Source organism: Podarcis melisellensis, assembly GCF_964234715.1.
Source record: "Podarcis melisellensis genome assembly, chromosome: 2".
NCBI lineage: Eukaryota > Metazoa > Chordata > Lepidosauria > Squamata > Lacertidae > Podarcis > Podarcis melisellensis.
The window spans coordinates 86,325,463-86,342,429 of record NC_138529.1 but is presented as its reverse complement, the minus strand read 5'-3'; the positions used below and the strand labels follow the sequence as shown (position 1 = coordinate 86,342,429).

The 16,967-nt window shown below is 44.9% G+C and overlaps 1 protein-coding gene across 2 annotated transcripts in view; it reads left to right on the top strand.

Moving 5' to 3' along the window:
• The first annotated feature begins 12,771 nt into the window (after positions 1-12,771).
• The window catches only part of GRIP2 (glutamate receptor interacting protein 2), a 355,815-nt gene continuing 351,619 nt past the window's right edge, over positions 12,772-16,967 (top strand). For both annotated transcript variants that reach the window (XM_081901426.1, XM_081901423.1), the window contains exon 1: positions 12,772-12,938. In XM_081901426.1, the coding sequence (XP_081757552.1) occupies positions 12,884-12,938 (55 nt within the window). In that variant the 5' untranslated portion in view covers positions 12,772-12,883. The remainder of the gene's footprint in view (positions 12,939-16,967) is intronic.

Genomic DNA, 16,967 nt, shown 5'->3' with positions numbered 1-16,967 from the left:
AATGTCAAGCATTTTCACCAGAAATAATTGCTGCTGTTGTTTGTAGTTGTTATTTTGAATGCCCCATGTTTGCATTTTGAGGTCATATCTTGCCCGCATTGCACATGCCCAGACATTTACTCACTTTATCTCCTATATTTAGTGCGGGATAATTCATGCCCCCAGAAGAAAAGTGTGGATTTCTGAAAATTATGGCAGGTTGCCAAACTATACCAGTATGTAGGGTTCTCAAGTGTTTTTCTGGCCTTGCTCCTATCTTGTTGACAGAAGCTTGTTGTTGCTTAGTTGTTTAGTCGTGTCCAGCTCTTCGTGACCCCATGGACCAGAGCACGCCAGGCACTCCTGTCTTCCACTGCCTCCCGCGGTTTGGTCAAACTCAAGTTGGTAGCTTCGAGAACACTGTCCAACCATCTCGTCCTCTGTCGTCCCCTTCTTCTTGTGCCCTCAATCTTTCCCAGCATCAGGGTCTTTTCCAGGGAGTCTTCTCTTCTCATGAGGTGGCCAAAGAAGCTTAGTATGCAACAATTATGCAGATGATGCTGTTCATAGCTTGCAGATAAATGGATGAGGAAAGCTTCATGGGTTTTGTTTCTGTGGTTAAAGGCCCCAGGCAGAGAGCCATCAGCAGTGTTGGCAAACCTAGCAAGGAGCATAGGAATGATTTTGCAGAATGGAAGGGTATACTTCTTCAGGAGGGTGTGAAAGTTCTTCTTGAATAGGGATGGGCAAATCCGTTCATTTCAGTTTCTCAGTTTTTTTACCCTTAATTTCATATTATCTATTTTCATATCAGTTTGTGAATGTGTGCTTTTGTTTTTTGAAAGACCCTCTTGAAAATTCAGCAACACTTTACTGCAAATTTCTCCCAATATGTAAATTTTTGCTTGCAATCTTGCCTAATTACACAAATCCGCAAAGCAATTTCCCATAATATAATGCCTTTTTGGGGTATATTATTTTCACCGATGTATGCGTTTTAGGTACATTTTACCCGGCCTAGTGTATTCATTTCTGTACACATTACTTGGCTGATGAACTGCTTTGCAAAATTCAGAGATGTGTGAATTTTGAAGGATAGCTGTGCTTCAGTTTATATTATTTCAGAAAGTGCGAATTAGGTTAAGTTTGCCTTTAAGGGTTAACTGAATCAAATCCCTCCCTCCACCCCTATTCTTGAATGACCCCAAATGGCAGCAAATATATCCTGCTACCCTATTCACTCCTCTAGGTTTTACTATATTAAGGCACCATATAGTGTAAGTACAGGGTGAATCTTTTAAAAGAGGCCCTGTGGAACATGTGTACTCTGTATCCATGGGGCCTCTTTTAAAGGACTCACCCTGTATAATCTTGCCATAAACTCGATTTTATGGAATCTGTGTGGCCTACAGTAGCCCCCGTCAATAAGGGCTGAGTGAGCATGCTGGGGCTATGGGGACCGCTAATACTGACCTCCTCCCCATTCTTGGGAATTCTGGCATAAGAATGGCATAAGGGTGTGTTCTTCTGGTTTCCTTCTAGCCCTGTAATAATATGGCATTCACCTTTCCTACTTGGAATTGGTACTTTCTCAGTAGATGGCAGTAAAAGACTGTCGCTGGAGATTCACAGTTCAGATGGCTCAGCAGGGTGGCAATCGTTTAGCAAAACATGCGGCTTATTAATGAGAACATCTTTCTACCCCTGTAGCCCTATCCTCTCTTTAAATTGCTATACTGTATTGTGAGAATTAAATTGGTTTTTGCAGTTTTATTTTCAGAGTGCCGGAGGCATAGTTTCACCTCGCATTTAACAAAGAGAGCCACCTACTCCTGCCAAAATGGAAGGGATGAAAGGCAAGAATTGCCAGTCTCACAGGGGCTGGCCCCAGCTGCGAGTTCAAATCCATGCTCAGGGATGGGGTAGAGGAGAGAGGTGAACGTATCACATTCTGATCCTTCTGTTCCTGAACTGATGCAACTGACCAGAAGACAATACGAATAATACATGAAATTAGCAGCAGCGGTTGCACAGTTACCATTGACTTATTCAGGAAAGGCACTCTTAGCAGTGAGGTGAACCCTGTGTTTGGAATGAAAACTTCCCCCTCAAAAGGAAAACTTCCCCTTTTGAGGAAGCCCATTGAAAAAAGTAAACAATATAGTTGGGCGCAGCTTATTGTACTGCTGCCTCAGCCATTCCTAGGTCTTTTAGGTATTGCACATCACATCACCTTAGCATCTCCTATCACTGCAGATCAAGGCTGGCCCAAGACATTTTGTCACCTGAGGTGAATCAGAAAATGGAGGCCCCTCCAGGAATTGTAGTTTCTTTATTCCTTTTTTAAGAATGGGGCTGAACTGGGGGCAGAGCATATGGGTCCCTCCCCCACACCAAAATGAGTCAAGCATTGGCTACAGCAGAAAGAAAGCAGCCTTAGCCACATCAGTGAGGCAACTCCCAACTCGCCTGGCTCCTCTCCCCAGCCCTTCAAACAGAAGACTTCCTTCAAATAGAGCAGTGTTTCCCAACCTTGTGCCTCCAGCTGTTTTTGGACTACAATTCCCATCATCCCTTGCCACTGGTCTTGCTAGTCAGGGATGATGGGAGTTGTAGTTCAAAAACAGCTGGAGGCACAAGGTTGGGAAACACTGAAATAGAGGACTACCCTCAGTAAAATAGGACACATTGCACTACCCTGGTCATCTACTACCTCTGTATATGCAGACCAGGCCTATGTGATGCTCTCTTTGTGTAGAACATGCCCCAGAAAGTTGGTGTTTCTCACATAGTGGAGAGGCACCACAGCTGGGAGTGGGAATTGGTCTAACTGATGAGGAGAAAAATGCACTTCAAGTGCTAAAAGCAATACTGAAGCTACCATGAAGATCAAGAACACTTGACTGGTAGTCCCATGTGGTAATATGGCAAGAGAAGGGAATCAAGAATCATAACTGTCAGAATACTAGAATTTTAGGCATATACCAGGCTTCCTCAAACTTGGCCCTCCAGATGTTTTGAGACTACAATTCCCATCATCCCTGACCACGGGTCCTGCTAGCTAGGGATCATGGGAGTTGTAGGCCAGAAACATCTGGAGGGCCGAGTTTGAGGAAGCTTGGCATATAGAAAAGGCTGGACAGGGTTAAAAATGTATTTGATAAATTATTTTTCCTGGATTAAGGACCAGAAAAAGACATTATCTGATTAACAAAAGGTAAAAAACAATTTTGCAATTAAGAAATGTATGGAGATTTCTTTTCATACTGAGGATTATACAGCAGCACACAATTCCTTGTGAAGTCAATAGCAAACTTGGCAAGGTACAGAATGCACTTAACACACACGCCACTGGGTTTTAATGAAGTCCCCAGAGCAAGCCTGTACACACACAAAGCATGGAAAGACTTGCTTATATTACACACCAAGTTTGCAGATCAGCCCCAGATGTCATTGTATTGAAATGCCACCAAGATTTAAGCAACTGCTGAAAACACCTGCACTTGATAAAGCAACAGTATACACCAGAGATGTGCAATAAATGCTGTATGTTAGTCACAGGTTAGCAGCACAGACAAGGGGGGAAAAAACACCAGCCATGACTGCCCAGAAAACTTGACTTGAAATAGAAAATTAGTTGGTGGATTGAGAGAAAGAAAGGCACCTTAAATTTTCTGGGAGGTTTTTCTCATTTTTTGCAGATGGGGATTCTGTGCAATTTAATTGCCCTCTCCATCTAGTGCTCCCAAGCGATAAAACGAATAAACAACTCAAGGTCCAGGTTTAATTTCAAAGAAAAAATAATGGAAATTGCTCGTGCCATGTATGTATGTGAGATATATTTCCTGTACTGGAAAATTGCATGGGACATTATGTCACATCCAAGGAATCTGTATTTGAAACTTTCGGTTGTATCCTATGTTAGTCCTCCTCAGGGTAGACCCATTGAAATTAATGGGCATGGCTAACTTAGGTTAGTAATTTCCTTGGGTCTACTTTTAAGTAAGACTACCATTTAATTCCCATGCGAAATTTAACATGGAGCTGAAGTTTTTTGGGGGGCAGGGGGGGGAAGAAAGATGAACAAACTGGGTCTTGTCTTGAGCTTCATTAGCTGGATTTGTTCAAGAAAATTAGGAGACCAAGATTTATGGGGTTCTTGGTGGAAATTTGCAGAGGAGCAAATTTACTCAAACAATCTGAAAGATGGTAAAAATGTTGCCAGTTGCCCCACAAAGGGCTCCGCTGCTATGTTGCTGAATAAATCTGAGCTAAATTAGCCGTGGAAGACATTGCATCACATCTGCGGCGTACCCACGACCGCGATGCCAACTGCCAAGATTTTGGAACTCAAAATTGATCCAGTCGGAATGAATGGCGGAACAGCTGTTGTCTCCTGCGTTACACAATTACAAGCGCAAGTTAATAGCATGAAGCAATTGTGGAAAAGGAGCTTGTGCTCCTTTGCTGACAACTTGGAATAGGAGACTATGCAGGGTCGCATGGTAATGTGGTCAGTTGTACCAGTAGATTGAATTACGAGCCAAAGATTCCATCAGCGGATCAGAAATCGATACGCGGCAGCGGCTGTGGAACTTGAAAGCAATCCTCTGAGAAATACTAGAATGTGAGAAAGGGGGCAATGAGGCACAGTAGGGCTGCTTTTGGAAGCTTAGGTGGCGGAATGCTTTTTACCAGATTTGGCTGGTATGCCAGCTGCACCCTATCCTGGGGAAGGCAGACCTAGACAATATGGTGTTGCAGTTAGAATGTTGGACTAGGACCCGGGAAACCAAGGTTCAAGCCCCCACTTGCCTGTAAAACATCACTGGGTGACGTCACTGGCCATTTACTGTCTCTTAGCCTATCTTCCTTCACAAGGCTGTTGTGGGGATTAAAAGAGATGGGAGGAGAACCATGCAAGCTATCTTGAGCTCCTTGGAGACAAAGGTGGGATATAAATGCAAGCAATGAATGAATGAATGAATGAATGAATGTTGGTTTACCTCCACTGTTAATGTGCCTCTGAGTGCAAGTTGCTAGGAAAAGCAGGTAGAGGGGAGCACTCAGGATCTGCTCAAGCTTCCCATAGGCACCTGATTTGCTCTTTGGCCTGATCCAGCAGAGCTCTTCTTATGTTCTTTAGTAACCTTCAGACTGGAGTACTCTAACGTGTTCTGTGTGGGTCTCCCCTTCAAAAGCACCTGCAAATTTCAACTGGGGTGCTGCTGCCAGAATGTCGACTGAGATCAGCCAACTGGAGTGTATGACCCCAGGTGTTGTTCAATCTGCAGCTATTATGTTATCTGAATCAACATCTGAGATCGAGATTTGCATACCCAGCCCCCATGACATAGAGCAAGTGGCTCCACGGAACAGGGGTCTTTTATATCATCAGTGTTTGTAGTTCTAGAGGGGGAAAATACCTGGTATTCAGACTTTTGATAAGTGGGCAAGGAACAACCTGATCCAACCCTTTTGTAATATACAGAAGTTTGCAAAACCAGGTAATTTAAATGTGGAAATACTGTTAAAGCATTCAGTACCGCTCCTCTGAAGTTGCTAGCTACCCCATAATCAAATTAATACACCATCTTTTATCAGTGCTGCTCTTAAGACTGTGTCCTTTGACAATGCTGATTCCTGACATCAAAGGAAAAGTCCAAACTATTATTTATTATTATTAGAAATGTGTTGAATTACTCTTTGCAAAGGTGAAATGTACATGCCATTTATAGGACTGATGGCCATCCGCTACCTTTATACTACAATGAGCAGACCTTGCAATCACTCACAACTAGCTTTAAAACAGAAATCATTTCCTCTAATACAAAATTCCAGTGGTGACTGCTGACAGACATAAAGATAAAATGGGGTCACTGAGGGCCAAACTCATGTGGCACAATTCATATTATTTGGCCTTCCACTGTTGTTTTAGAACTAAATAGCTGTCATGACCCCAGGATCAGATTCTCTTTCTTCAGGGAATGAGGTAGAGGATTTGAGTCAGAAAGCTGGGACAGATGAAGTTGTAATCTATTATCACACCCACATCATACATTTAAAGCATATTGCCCCCCCCACAATAATTCTGGCACCCCCCGACAGAACTGCAGTTCCCAGCACCCTTAATAAACTACAGTTCCCAGGATTCTTTGGGGGGGAGTCATGTGATTGAAAACGTGCTTTAACTCTGTGAATATGACTCTGTGGTGTGAATATGACCCACAACATTTAGAGAGCACCATGTTGACTACTCCTGGTGACAAAACAGGATGGGCCATCCCTGAGAACTTTACTCATAAAACACTGCTTCGCACCAACTGCTAATTGAAAAACAGGGGTGGGACTTCCTGCAGGCCATTCTGTGTTTGAGAGTTGGTGGTGATGCCTTCACCAACTCCTACTTCCTTCTCAAAGTGGCCATGAGATGCACCTATCCGGTAGCTCTGGACCAGGGTACCTGAAATATTGACTTCCCTTTCATTGCTCAGTACCAGCATTATGATAAGCAAACGGAACCAGGTTACTCCTGACACAGCCTAATGCTGATTAGTTGGCAGAGGTGGGCCTTTTTGCTAGTGGTCCCCGTTCTATGAAGTCTGCTCCCTGCTGAAATACAGGAGACCCCAGCTTTACTGACATTCCATCAGCTTTTGAAGATGCACATGTTTACACAAGCATTCTCTTGATCTCTAGCCTGAGCCTCTTGTTTTAATTACCATGTCAATTTAATGGGGTTGTGTTCCTGCATATTTTAATTACAGATGCATGCATTTGACTGGGATTGTTTTACTGTGTGTTGTAATTATGGATGTTTAAATTTTAATGTTTGTGTAATTGGTTTTTATACTTGTACACCACTTGGAAGCCTACCTGGGTACTGAGTGGTATATAAATTAATTAACAGCAACAAAAACAACTACGGGGTTAAAAACGTGCCAGCTGTCCAGTGGTTATGGGGAAAGTGTCTGCAGCAAAACCTGGCCAATCTGCACACTTTTTGCTGGTGAGAGTTTACTCTGTAACCTCATAAAGGTTATCTCTCACTGCCGACAATGTAATCAATCCTACAATAGAGAGAGATCCATATTGAGACCTACCGGTCTGCTAATAAAGGCCTGGCAAAGTACAGGAAGATCTGCCAGTCACTGCTAAGAAATGTCGTCCTCCAGGAAATTAAAAACCCCTGCAAACTTTGTGTCATGCACGTCTCCTTTGTTATCCTTATGTTATGGCTCTGCTGAATACTGTGAAATCAGTGAGATATTTTTGAGGCCATAGGCATAGATTCTTAACTCTTTGTGAGCAGTCATTTAAAATGAAAAGAAAAAAAAACCCTATTCACACAAGTGTGTCTGTGTGTCATCGAGACTGGAGACAAAACTACTTTGCTCACCTAAATGTGTACTTAGAAAGGCAACCAACTGCCAAATACACTCAGTGAAAAAAATAGTTTATGATCCTTTATTCTTCCCACCACCATGTGTCTGTTTCCTTCTTTCGGCTTGGACCATGAAAACCAATGATGCGTGCTTTACTTCTGCCTACAGACAGCTTGACTTCAGGCTCCCAGTTATGGCTGAAAGATGTTTACTTGCTTAAAACTAAGTCATCCGTATCAGCCAAACTTTTGAAAAAAGGCCAGATCACGGAAGATCTCCTTTGGTTCTAGGTCATCCGGTCTGAAAACAGACAAAAGCCAAGTGATATGGAAAGGAATATTGGCAGTTTTAGAGATCACACATAGTCTATGACCATTAAAAAATAGTGAATGGCAATACTGGTTCCATTGGTGCAATGAGTCAAGTACATATGGCTGTTAACTATAAGGTTGGTGGTTCGAGCCCACCCAGGAGTCACTGTGGACAGGATTCCTGCTTCGCAAGGGGTTGGACTAGATGACCCTCTGGAGCCCTCCCAATTCAATGATTCTATGAAGGGAAGAGAGAAACAAGCAAAGATGCTATCTTGTGATTTGCATATGGCCTTGATGGACCATAGCTGGAACACATGATGTGCAGCCAACAGATGTCTGTGTGTGTGTTTAAACTTACTGGATTTTCTGTTGTTGTTTTTTAAAAAATCCAGATTAAATGAGGCTGGCATTTTGATGCTGATGCTGAACTTATTAAGTGCCCTGTTGGATCAGTCCAAAGGTCCATCTAGTCAAGCATTCTTTTTTCACAGTGGCCAACCAGAATTCAAGCAAAGACCTGAATTCAGCAATGCTTTCCCCACTTGTGATTCCCAGCAACTGATATGGCAGAACCTTGGCATATGGCAGAACTTTGCCATTGTGGCTAGTAGCTATTAATTGATTTATTCTCCATTAAAATTGTCAAATCCTTTTTTAATGCAGTCCAAGTTGGTGGTCATCACTACATCGTGTGATAATGACTTCTATCACAAATCTGTCACAAGCTCTCTTGATTTCCAGCATTCAACTTCACTGAGTAACCCCAGGTTCTAGCTTTGTGAGGAAGAAAAACTTATCCCCACCACCACCACACTGTGCATAATTTTAAATACCTCTTCCATGTCCCCTTATACTTGCCTTTTGTTTTAACTAAAAAGCACCTTTCCTCATAGGCAGGTTCCTCCACCCACTTTATCATTTTGGTTTATTTTCTGCACCTTTTCCAACTCTACTGTATTTTTTTGAGGTGAGGCAATCAGAACTGTGGTGGAAGCATAGATTTGTATAATGATATTGGCAGTTTTCCCCCAGTCCCTTTCCTAATTATCCCAAGCACAAAATTTGCCCTTTTCACAGTGGGTTGACATCTTCATTGAGCTATTCACTACAACTCCTACATCTACTTCCTAGTCACTCACCTCCAGTTCAAACCCCCATCTATGTATATGTGACATTAGGATTTTATTTTCTTTTTGCCCCCATGGGCATCACTTTATACTTTCTTCCATTGAGTAAGATGTGCCCATGAGGAAGATGGACATCACCCCCCCCCTTTGCTCTCTTGGCCACAGAAGGGATAACAAACAAATCAGGGGCGTAGGAAAGGGGGGGTCCGCCTTAGGTGCCATCATGGAGGGGGGTGACAAATTATCAAGGAACAATTACTGCCCCATTAGGGCGGTTCATAAAAAAACTTTTTTTAGAAAATACCTTCTCTGAAGGTCTTACTACACTAGGGATTATATAGCTATATATGAAATTTCATGCATACCAGTTAATATCTTAACCCTCCCCCACAAAAATAGCTGTTTACTTGGCCATTTTCCTATGTCGTGAAGACTGAAATTTCAATTCAGTGGAGCAGGGTCAAGATATTAACTGATATGCATGAAATTTCAGATATAGCTATATAATCCCGAGTTTAGTAAGACAGGACCTGTGGAGCTGGCATTTTTGTTTTTAAAGTTTTTTATGAACCACCTTACTGCCTTACCCTCCGCTGGGCTTCCTGGGTCCTGGAAAGTTGGCCTATGTGAAGAAAATGAGACCAGGCCGAGTAGATTAGGCCTTGCCTTGCCTTCGCCCCGCCCCCTGCACGCAGCTGATTTTTCTTGATTTTGCTGCTGTGGTGTGTTTTTTGTTTTGGTAAACCACTTTGCATGTTTTTAAAAATAATTTTTATTAAATAAATAAACAATAAATATAAATAAAATAACACAAGCCAAAACACAATCCTGTAGATTTGAGTATCTGTCCATAGCCACCTACTTGTAATCAGAGGCCCAGAATCCACAATTCTTTGTAAGAAAATATGAAATAAGGAAAAACAATTTTTGCAGGCAGGCCAAAAAATTTAAAAAATATCAATATGGGTGGGTGATAAGAAATTTTCTGCACTGGGTACCACCTGACCTTCCTACGCCTCTGTGTATGATACAGTGTAGCAGCCTTGGAAAAACTGTGGAAACAAGTCAGGGTGAATGCTTAATAAATACGTCACCTGAAAGCGAACCCTGTGACTCTGAATCACACATCTACCTTGCAAATCAATATAGCCATATATGTTGCCTTGCCTGAACAGGAGTTCCGCGCCTCTTCAAGTTTGTATCCCTCTTTGGCAAAAGTAGGCTGCCCATCCATTTATGCTGGTAACTTGGTCATTCTTCCCGCCACTTAAAGTAGCATCACCAAGAGCCCAAACCACACACCTTTTCTATTCCCTCATGCTCTTTCAAATAACCTTCCTTCAGCAATAAGGCAGCAATGCAACAGATGTGGGTTTAGGAGGCATGACCAGTTTGGCTGCACTGGGCACAGAGTCTCGGGGGGGGGGGAGGGCACCACAGGTATGATGCAGAGTGGAAGGTGAGAGGCAGGGGGTGCTGAATTTTGGTGTCGCAGAGGGCGCCACTGAAATTTGAGACACCAAACACACCTATTGACTGAGGCATTTGCTGGCTGCTGATGTGGGCCAACTGCCGTAACTTTTAAAGTTAATTTTTGGGACTAGATTCAGGTAGGGACTAGATTCAGGTAGGTAGCCGTGTTGGTCTGACGCAGTCGAAATATATATAAAAAATAAAAATATTGTCCAGTAGCTCCTCTGTTGTTGTTTAGTCGTTTAGTCGTGTCCGACTCTTCGTGACCCCATGGACCAGAGCACGCCAGGCACTCCTGTCTTCCACTGCCTCCTGCAGTTTGATCAAACTCATGCTGGTAACCTCGAAAACACTATCCAACCATCTCGTCCTCTGTCGTCCCCTTCTCCTTGTGCCCTCAATCTTTCCCAACATCAGAATCTTTTCCAGGGAGTCTTCTCTTCTCATGAGGTGGCCAAAGTACTGGAGCCTCAGCTTCACGATCTGTCCTTCCGAGCTTCCAGTAGCTCCTTAAAGGTAAAAGGTAAAGGTACCCCTGCCCGTACGGGCCAGTCTTGACAGACTCTGGGGTTGTGCGCCCATCTCACTTAAGAGGCCAGGGGCCAGCGCTGTCCGAAGACACTTCCGGGTCACGTGGCCAGCGTGACATCGCTGCTCTGGCGAGCCAGAGCTGCACACGGAAACGCTGTTTACCTTCCCGCTGGTAAGCGGTCCCTATTTATCTACTTGCACCCGGAGGTGCTTTCGAACTGCTAGGTTGGCAGGCGCTGGGACCGAGCAGCGGGAGCGCACCCCGCAGCAGGGATTCAAACCGCCGACCTTTCGATCGGCAAGTCCTAGGTGCTGAGGCTTTAACCCACAGCGCCACCTGTGTCCCATTTGTTCTGGTTATAAGCTTTCGTGTGCATTCTTCAGGTATCTGAAGAAGTGTGCATGCACACGAAAGCTTATACCCTGAACAAACTTAGTTGGTCTCTAAGGAGCTACTGGACAATATTTATATTTTTGTAGGGACTGCTACACTCTGCTAGATTTCTTTTGTTGTCTTTGTAGTACCTCTAACCAGGGCTCTTTTCAGCTCAGCCAGAACTCAGTTCTGGCACCTCTTTTAAGTGGGTGCCATTGCCATTCTAAGAGAGCATGGTTTGTGGTGAGTTCTGGCACTTTTTCTAGAAAAAATATATAGCACAGCCTCTAATGGATTTTGTTTTAAACGGCCTTGAAATGGGTTTCCCTAAGAAGCAGCACATAGACATTTTAAATAAGTTTAAAAAGGGAAAAGAAAGTGGAAGTGTGTGTGTGTAGGGGGCGGTTGGCGGGGAAAGTGAGGTGTGTGCGCGCGCGCCAGACGCGTCTCGAGCTTCGAGCCGGCCTTCCGCCCCCTTCGCGGACCCGGCGTCGCTCGCACCTCCTCGGGGGGTGGAAGTGGAGGCGCAGGCAGCCGCCCAGCCATTAACAAGCGCTCCCCTTCGACGTGTTGGCTAGCGCCGTTCCCCCGCGTGCCTCTTCCTTCTCCGTTGCAGAAGCGTACCCTACATACCCTCAACCCAAGCCGGGGGGGGGGGGCGGGCGCCGGCCTCCTTTCCGACAGCCTTGCTCGGGTGAGGCGCCCAGAGCTGGGAGGCGAGGAGTGCGCGTGGCTGCCCCACCACCCCGCCTCCCATGTGCTGCCTAGCGAGACGGGCAAGCGTCGCCTCTCGCCTCAGCTACTTTCCCTTCCTCCTTCTGGACCGCGGGGGTCGCCGGAGAGACTCCCGCCACGTGGGAGGAGCGGCGGCTGAGGCGAAAAAAAAAGGTCGAAAGCGCGGGAAGGCGGCGGCGAGCGAACCAGGTGCCCGAGCTGCTGCTTCTCGCTGTCCCTGGAGGAGCCCTTCTCCTCCCGCTCACCTGCGCCGAGAGAAGATGCCGGCCGAGCGCGAGCAGAGCCGGCGCGCGCGGCTGAAGCCTGAGCCGGCGGCCTGCACCCCCTCGGCCGGCGGCGCCTGCAGGGAATGAGGCGCCAGCGCCCGGAAAGAAGGGACCTGGGCTAGAGACCTGGGCCGGCCAGGCGCTCGCAGAAGCCTGGAAGCCCGCGGCGGGATCCTCCTGGACGTCGAAAGATTGGACTGGGAGGCGAACTCCCCTCCTTTCCCCCCTCCTCCTCCCCCCCCGGCTTCTCTTGTCACATAGTACGGTCCCTACACATTAAGAGCTGCGGCTGCCGTGGACGTACCTCAGTCACTCCAGGGCAGGCGGAAAAGGTTTCGCGGCGCCGCTAGTCCCGCGCACCTTCTGTATCTCGATCTATACGCGGGGCCCTTCCGCGCACTCGCCTCCTCGGCCGATTCCCCGCCCGCTCCCCTCCTTCCTGCCGGCCCCGAACCCAGATGGAGCACGCGGCGCGAATCAATGCCTAGCGTGGCCGAGCAGGCAGCCTGGCTCCCCCAGCGGCTCGCTGCCCGCGCTCGCCTCTCTCCGAGCCACAACACTTTCGGCGTGCTGTGCTGGGCGGGGGTGGCGTGGGGAACTCTCCGCTTAGCCTTATTCTACCCAGGAGGGGAAGCCTGCCGCCGCCAACACCTTCGGGGCTTGTGCACAAGCGCGAGCAGGTTGACCCTGTGCCGGGATGCCGGGCTGGAGGAAGAACCTGACTCTGTGTCTGCAGAGGATGCAGGATGACGGTAAGGCTCGCTGGCTGGCTGGCTGGCTGGCTGGCTGCAGGAGCCCCTCCGGAGGGCACGCGCCTGCCGTTGGCTTGGGAAAGCGCCCGGGAGCTGCCTTCGCATTGGGTTTTTTTTTTTTTAGTCTGTTTCTCTTGTCCCTGGTGGGGGGCATGCTTGGAAATGCAAGCCGTCTTCTGAGGCCCCCTGCTGAAGCTCTTTATGTTATTATTGCTGTGCATTTATTGTGTGCATAGTGATTTTAAATAAAGTACAACGCTCTTTCCAAATGATTTATGTATCAGGAATGGAAGTCACCTTTCCAAACTGGGGGCGGGGAGGAGGTGGAGGGAATCCTCTTTGCAACACATTCGGCAGCATCGTGAGCTTTGAATGCTCTTTCTTGGTCGGTGATGGGAAGAGGATTAGGCGAGCAGAATTGTTGAAGTGCCTGATGTGGTTTTACCCTCTTGTCAGAAAATGTGGGGGGCATATGTGGAGAGGTGGAGGAATAGAGGCAAGGATCGAGAAAAAGCTAAAAGCTTCATTGTTGATGTTTCAGCTGGCAGGGGTCTTTTTGGGCGGGGGGATGTAGACTAAGGTTCATGTGTGTGATTTTATGCTGGTCCTGTGAGATTTCCTGCTCTCCTGTTAGATCTCAGAGGTAGGGAATGAAGATGTTTGCAAGATCTGCAAGGGAGGGACAGTAAATGAGTGCTGCACCCAGAGCTCATAAAAGTTTGAGGAAATGTCCCACCAGGTGGCGGAACATGAAGGATATGGGAAATCTTGCACGTTTGCTGGTTTCGCTTCATGTGCTTGAGAGGCTGAAAAACTGCACTCCTTGAAATCACCAGTCCCCCCTTTTTTACTTAAGTAGCAAAGTCTCAACTGATAGACATGGATTTCATCATGCGTATGTGTGTCTGATGGAGAGTTTATCTGCCTTTGCCTCATGCTTGATGTGACTTGAGAGTTCCTCTGACATGCATCCTTTTATGTGCCAACTTTGCCACTGAAAACATGGTAATTCCTAAGAGGGATTAAGAATTGTGGTTAGTCAACCATTTGCACCCTTTCAAACTAGCAACAAATTAGGCAAATAACTTTCTGCTCTACACACTGTATGCATTAGATAAGGTTTGCAGGAAGGTTTCCTGGTTGCAGGAAGTCCCATTTTTCCTGTGGGTTTCCACCCCATAAGCCACTGCCTATGTCTGAGCCACACATTATGATTAGTTATTAAATTTGTATACCAGCCTTCCATCTGAAGATCACAGGCAGTTCACAACATAAAAATACAAAATGAGGACACAAAATAAATAATAAAACTAAAACAAACTAATAAAAACAAAACAAAAACAAACAGCCTAGCTAGCTCAGTTGGTTAGAGCGTAATGCTGATAACACCAAGGTCGCAGGTTTGATCCCCATATGGGACATCTGCATATTCCTGCATTGCAGGGGGTTGGACCACATGATCCTCAGTGTCCTTTCCAACTCTACAATTCTATGATTCAATAACCCCCCCTTCCACAAACACATTTATAAGGCCATAGAATGTTAATCAGCCAGCGGCCGAGGTGCTTTTGCCTGGTGCCTAAAGATATGTAATGAAGGTGCCAGGTGAGCCTCACTGGGGAGAGCATGCCACAAATGGGGAACCACCGCAGAAAAGGCCCGTTCTCATCTTGCCACCCTGTGGACCCCTCGAGGAGGCACACAAAGAAGGGCCTCAGATGATGGATGGTGTCAGTGGGTGCCACAGCTTCTTCACTGCATTTTAAACACAGGAATTGAATACTTTTGAGAGAGAGAGATATGCTGCTGAAATGCTTTTGTTTGAAAGCATCCTATTTCACATTGGTATTTTAGCTATGTTCAACTTGTTTCTCTCACCAAGATGCAACCTATGTGCCATCTTCCACTGTGAGTTGGGCAGCAAGTCCAGTGACTTCAAGTTGTATACAGACATTGGCAGTTTTGAGCCATTTCCTGAACTCAAGTGTGGCATTAGTGGTCTTTGCTTGTGTTTTTGTTTAAGGTTTTCCTCCGTGACTTTCCCAGCAAAGCAGCTTCCTTTTAATTTAATCTCTTTGTCCATCGATGAACAGTAAGTAGTTGGGCTATCGGTTGGCCATGTATTGTGCTTGCTACTCCAGTTTGCACAGGATGTGCCTAGAAGCCAAATAAATAATGACACAATTATTAAAGGATCTAAAATGGGCTGTAGACCTTTTCTTTAGCTGTTAGGAAATTGAATTGGAGGAGTAGGGGAGCAGATTATCTGGCATCTGGTAAAGAGCTGGCAGATGTTGCTTATTTTGACTTGCTGTCCATTGATTCCAGAACTTCGCAGGCTCAGAGGACGTGATCAGCATATTGGGAACATTGCATTGTTATACTTGATATAACAAGCTCTTGCACTGCTTCCTGATATTGAAATTTTGATCTTGTGGTTCTATAGTGGCTACTGTCATGCAACCAGAATTAAATGAATTACAGAATGGCAAAAACAAGGCAGTTTCTACACTGTTCTTTTTATTTCTCCTGATAACATTGTCATTTCCAAAGAGTGCTCTCCAGAGAAATCAGCCTAACCAATTATATGGTCATTTCCAATGCTTTAGCTGTGTATGAAAATTGGAAGAATTTCTTGCATAAGATAGTCCTAGATTTGGGGCCTCCATAACGATTACCTAAAGTTAGAAGACAATATGAATTATGTGCTGAATCTCAGGAGAAGGGATTCCCTCTCATCTTTTGAAATTACATCCTTCTTTCTTCTTCACAAAAAAGCACTAAGCAATAATGTTTTTATATTACAGACTGAGACAGTGCCTTTCCACTGGGAAAACAAGAGATAGCCCATCAGTATAGCACTGAGAATACATTGTTCAGCTAGGCTTCAGAAAAAACTTTCTGTGTCTTGTCCTGATATAATGGCATCACAAACTTGCAACATAGCTTTGTTCAGATATTTCTTTTGAAAGCCCAGCTCTAAATACAGTCTTCTTAATGACTTTTTCCAATTTTCTTTGCTGCTGAGTATGCTACCTGTCTCTGCCTGTTGTCACTGTGTGATGGAGGAAAAAGATGACATTCCTAGTTCAGGTATCCATGACTTGAAGCCATTAGACTAAAAAAAAACAACCCAAAAACTTTTTGGTGAAGAGAAAGTGTGCATTATGCTATAAGTGAAGGTGGCTTGCTGGGCTTATTTCTGTCTGCAGAGCATTTGTGTGTCAGTGGCATGTGTTTAAAGGAGTTAAGTGTGCCAATTTCTGGTGGGATGCTTGAAGATGTCACCCTAGTGAAAACAGGGAAAACACCAATTTTGCAGTAATTACTTGCTGAAGTAATTCTTGCTGTATTTAGTGCATCCTTCTCACCTAGTAATTGTGTTTAGGGTTGCAGCATTAGTGGTGTATGTTATATTATTTTATATGTTATGTTATATTATATTATATTATATGAACCAGTTTCTAGTTTCTGAAGTAAGTGTTTTGGAAACCTCAGTCTACTTAGGAAGCACACCATCTTGGTTACTGGAGAGTCTTGTGATCAATAACATTTAGTATATAGTCACTGTTCATTTTGGCACATCACAAAGATGCTGCCCCTTTCTGGGAAAGATCCTTGAGAGGGTGGTTGCCAGGCAGATCCAGGTACTCTTGGAAGAGACAGATTTTCTATTTTTTTTTTTATAATAATGTTTTTATTTGCTTTTTTCCAAGGTCAGATACATCGTCAGTTATTCAACAAAGGCAGTTTTACAGAAAGAAAAGGAAAAAGGTTATAAGCAAAAAAGAGATCTTACTTTACAAAACAATTTTTCATGATCTACTGGACTTCCCCACATCTTCCATCCCCTGCATCTTTTTCAATAAAATAAAGTTACAGCAAATTAATACCTTGTTTCCTGTGTTTTGTACTTTCCTCAATTGTATATTAGGTTTAGGGGAAATATTGTTAGTTCACAATTCCAACAGTCCTCAATATAGAAACTTTACCCTAGACTTTAGTCATTTCATCATCAGAACTTAAATT